General features: G+C 40.5%; 1 protein-coding gene across 1 annotated transcript in view; it reads left to right on the forward strand.

Annotated features, from left to right (window-relative positions):
• Positions 1-3250, forward strand: part of LOC138004511 (V-type proton ATPase subunit H-like) — a 22884-nt gene extending 19634 nt beyond the window's left edge. The window contains exons 17-19 of the mRNA XM_068851043.1: positions 2331-2432; positions 2639-2752; positions 3083-3250. Coding sequence (XP_068707144.1) covers positions 2331-2432; positions 2639-2752; positions 3083-3116 — 250 coding nt within the window. The 3' untranslated portion in view covers positions 3117-3250. The remainder of the gene's footprint in view (positions 1-2330; positions 2433-2638; positions 2753-3082) is intronic.
• Positions 3251-3459: the final 209 nt, after the last annotated feature.

Here is a 3459-nt window from a genome sequence, read left to right on the forward strand (position 1 = left end):
GACAAGTCTAGTATTCTCATTTGCGGAGATTATAAGATTACAATCAACTCCGCGCTAGAAGTAGTCCAGCACCCTTTGCCCAACCCTGAAGAGCTTTTTGTCACGCTAAGCGGAGGTGAAAAATTCATCCCATACTCGTCGCCAGTTGTCGAGTTCTTACGGGTTCTTATTCTACCGTACAGAAACAGTAAGAATTGTAGTCCTATTAAACGCTTTATTATAATGCTCCTGAATATATAGTTGGTTACAATTTATAATACAAAATCAGATGACGTGGTTACATAGGAGATTACATCATTTGACATTAAAGTGCCCCTGTGATCAAAAAAACCACTTCCTTTTTTCCTTCAGATTTTAAAAGTGTGTTTGTTTAACACCTGACTGGCAAAATTTTGAGCTTTGATTTTTATCCAAAGGCCGTTTACTTTGATTGTAAGTTTTGGATTTCATGGTCCGCCATTACTCACGTTCAAAACTGACCGATTGGACCTCAGACGGTTGGATCCAGGGAAAAGTGACGTCAGAGGCTCACTAGCTTAAAATTTCAGCGTGTGAACGCAGCTTATTATATATGCAAAGCATGAGTTAAAAAGTCTGAAAGCCCAAAACCCCCGTGCTGCATATTAATTCTGCGGCGTACACACGTATTGCATTCTTAAACTAGTGGGCCTTTGACGTCATTTTCTCCTCGATCCAGCTCTCTCAAGAACATAATGTTAGTAATGGCGGACCATTAAAATCAAGGCTTAAAACGTGGGTCACTTAGTGTTTTGTTAACATAGTTTTGAAATCCAAAGAAAAATATGAATTGATTTTTTGGTCACAGGGGCACTTTAATAGCATGCACTAAAACACTACACTCATCAAGGGGAACCTCTATCTCCAATTAGCCTATTTCCGAGTTGCTGCATGCGTCAGCTTGAAAGCGAGGCCTGGTGCACAAGCATTCAAATGGAAATGAGTTGCGTATTCTTATGCAAATCAAACTCATTTCCCTTAAAACAGTTGAGCACCTAGACTCACTTCGAAACTGAGACAAACAGCAACTCGGAAATGGCCCATTCCTTGAGTCAACCCTCTCCCGAGTAAATTTACTTTTAGGAAAAGGCTTTTCTCGCAAGAAATATCATACATGAGATTTCCCTTGAGGCTGAGATAGCTTTTTACAGTAGTGGGCGTGCTGAATCTCACCGGGAGATTGGTTTTTACAACATTGGGTGTGCTGAATCTCCCAAGGGAGGCATTCTATAAATAAATCAACTCTGGAAAGGGTTGACTCCTTCCTTGGCCAAGTATGGGAGATAGAGGTTCCCCTTAATGAGCTCCCGGTTTTCATCAATATATGCCAAAAATTGAGAACTAATGGGCAATTTCCGAGTTGCTGTTTGTCTCGGTTTCCAAGTGAGTCTTGGTGCTCAACTATTGTGAGGGAAATGAGTTAGATTTGCATAAGAACACGCAACTCATTTCCATTTTAATGGTTGTGCACCAGGACTCGCTTTGAAACTGAGGCATGAACCAACTCGGAAATGGGCTATTGGTCATGAGGTGCAGGGTTGGTGGTGCAGCTGTGAAGGCACTCACCTTCCACCTATGTGTTCCGGGTTCCTGGACAATTTAACATCATGCGTAGGTTGTATTTGTTTTTGTTTTCTACGGTTTTAGATTTTGTCCCTCACCAAACAAACATTCGATCAGTTTTATCTGCTTTAATTTCCTATGATTAGATTAGATATAATATAGTCTCCACAATTATTAGAGCTGTTGTCCTCAGCAAGATCAGCTTGAAGTAATCATTATGCCAAAATGAACTTCTTTGGATATAACCTGTGAAATAGGCCTTTTTCGATGTATTGACATTCAGTTTGAAAGCTAGAGAGGTTTAGGGGACAAAGACAAAGGAAAGTGGATGTTATGCAAATATTTTTCATATTCGTTCCAACGTGTTTCTATTGTTTTTGTCCTCGTTGCCTCACTATCAAGCTGTATATTTGCTATTTCGAAAACAGCCTATTCACATAATGACTACTTTATCCATTCTGGCGAAGAGCCAATTAATTTTCTTTTGCTATTTTTAAAATTATGAATTATGTTTGATAACGCGATTTTAATTGAGTGTGCCTCAAAACCAAACCTAAGAGCCTTTTCCTTTTGTCAGGACTAACCTGCCAGACCCTTCAGTTTGCAAAGAAAATGCAACAGTTTGAAGGAACACTTGAATGATAATCTCTGACATTCTTCTGGGAGAGTCTATACATGTATCATCCTCAAAATGTCACAGCAATTTCTGAAGTAGTTTTGAAACAATTGCTCATTTTTCTTCCCTTCAGGATTCTTACAAGATTGCTGGAGAAGTCCACTGACCCTACTATTTTAGCAGTTGCAGCTCACGACACCGGGGAATATGTTCGTCACTATCCGCGTGGAAAACAGTGAGTTTAGTCTCAATATTCTTTGGCCCGTTTTGGAACTCTTTAGCTTAGCTTAACTGCTGAAAATACCAATAATTGTATTCCGACTCGTTCTTCAAAGAACGCCGTCGAATGTTAAAACAGGTTGCTCCCTTCACATCAACACGGGGTTTAATTTAACGACGGGAATGGCTTGTATGTTTTGAGCCCTTGTTCTTTGTTCCCAGCGTGCTCGAAAACCTTGGCTGCAAAGTAATGGTGATGAAAATGATGACGCACAACGATCCGAATGTACGCAAAGAGGCTTTACTTGCAGTTCAGAAACTCATGGTTCATAATTGGTGAGTTTGAAAAGGAGAATGTTACAATGGTTTCCGTTGAGTGACGTACATCAAAACAAATTTATCTGATCAATATTCAACAAACGAAAGCAACAAGTTGAAGCAATGTGAAGCGCGGGAAAGTGCGCGCGTGTACGACTCGCGATTGGTTTCGTTCTTCTCACTGATAAAACAATTCACGTGAGATCTCATCGCGAAACGTGGCAAGTGCAATCCATAATTATTTTTCAGTTCAACTGAAATCTGCTTCAAAAATGATTTGTTGTTCTTTTTGCTTGTCTTAAACTAAAATCCAAAGCGCACACGGCTTAGATTTTCTTTCCTTTTTAGGGAATATCTTGGAAAGCAGCTGAAGGCTTCTTAAATTGAAGAATTTATCTCAAGTGATTTGTCGTCGACACGAGAGGGAATCGCTTTGGAATTTTGAAATTACCCGCAACTCTAAATCATAGTCTTATGCTGTCCCATGACTGGTTGAAGAAAACAAAAAAATGGTGGAAATTTAAATACTGACCATTTGATCTTGAGAAGGCAAATCTCTGGCCTTGCGCGCGCTTTCAGGGGGTAATCCATTGACAAAATGCGCGCATTGGAGTGGGGGGGGGGGGGGGGGGACAGTGGTCGCTTGCCTTTCATGCAGTCGAAGAACGCGTGTGACAACGATGTTGATTACGATGTAGCTAGACCGGTACTACGCGTTACGATTG

The sequence above is a fragment of the Montipora foliosa genome, chromosome 5 (genome assembly GCF_036669935.1).
Source record: "Montipora foliosa isolate CH-2021 chromosome 5, ASM3666993v2, whole genome shotgun sequence".
NCBI lineage: Eukaryota > Metazoa > Cnidaria > Anthozoa > Scleractinia > Acroporidae > Montipora > Montipora foliosa.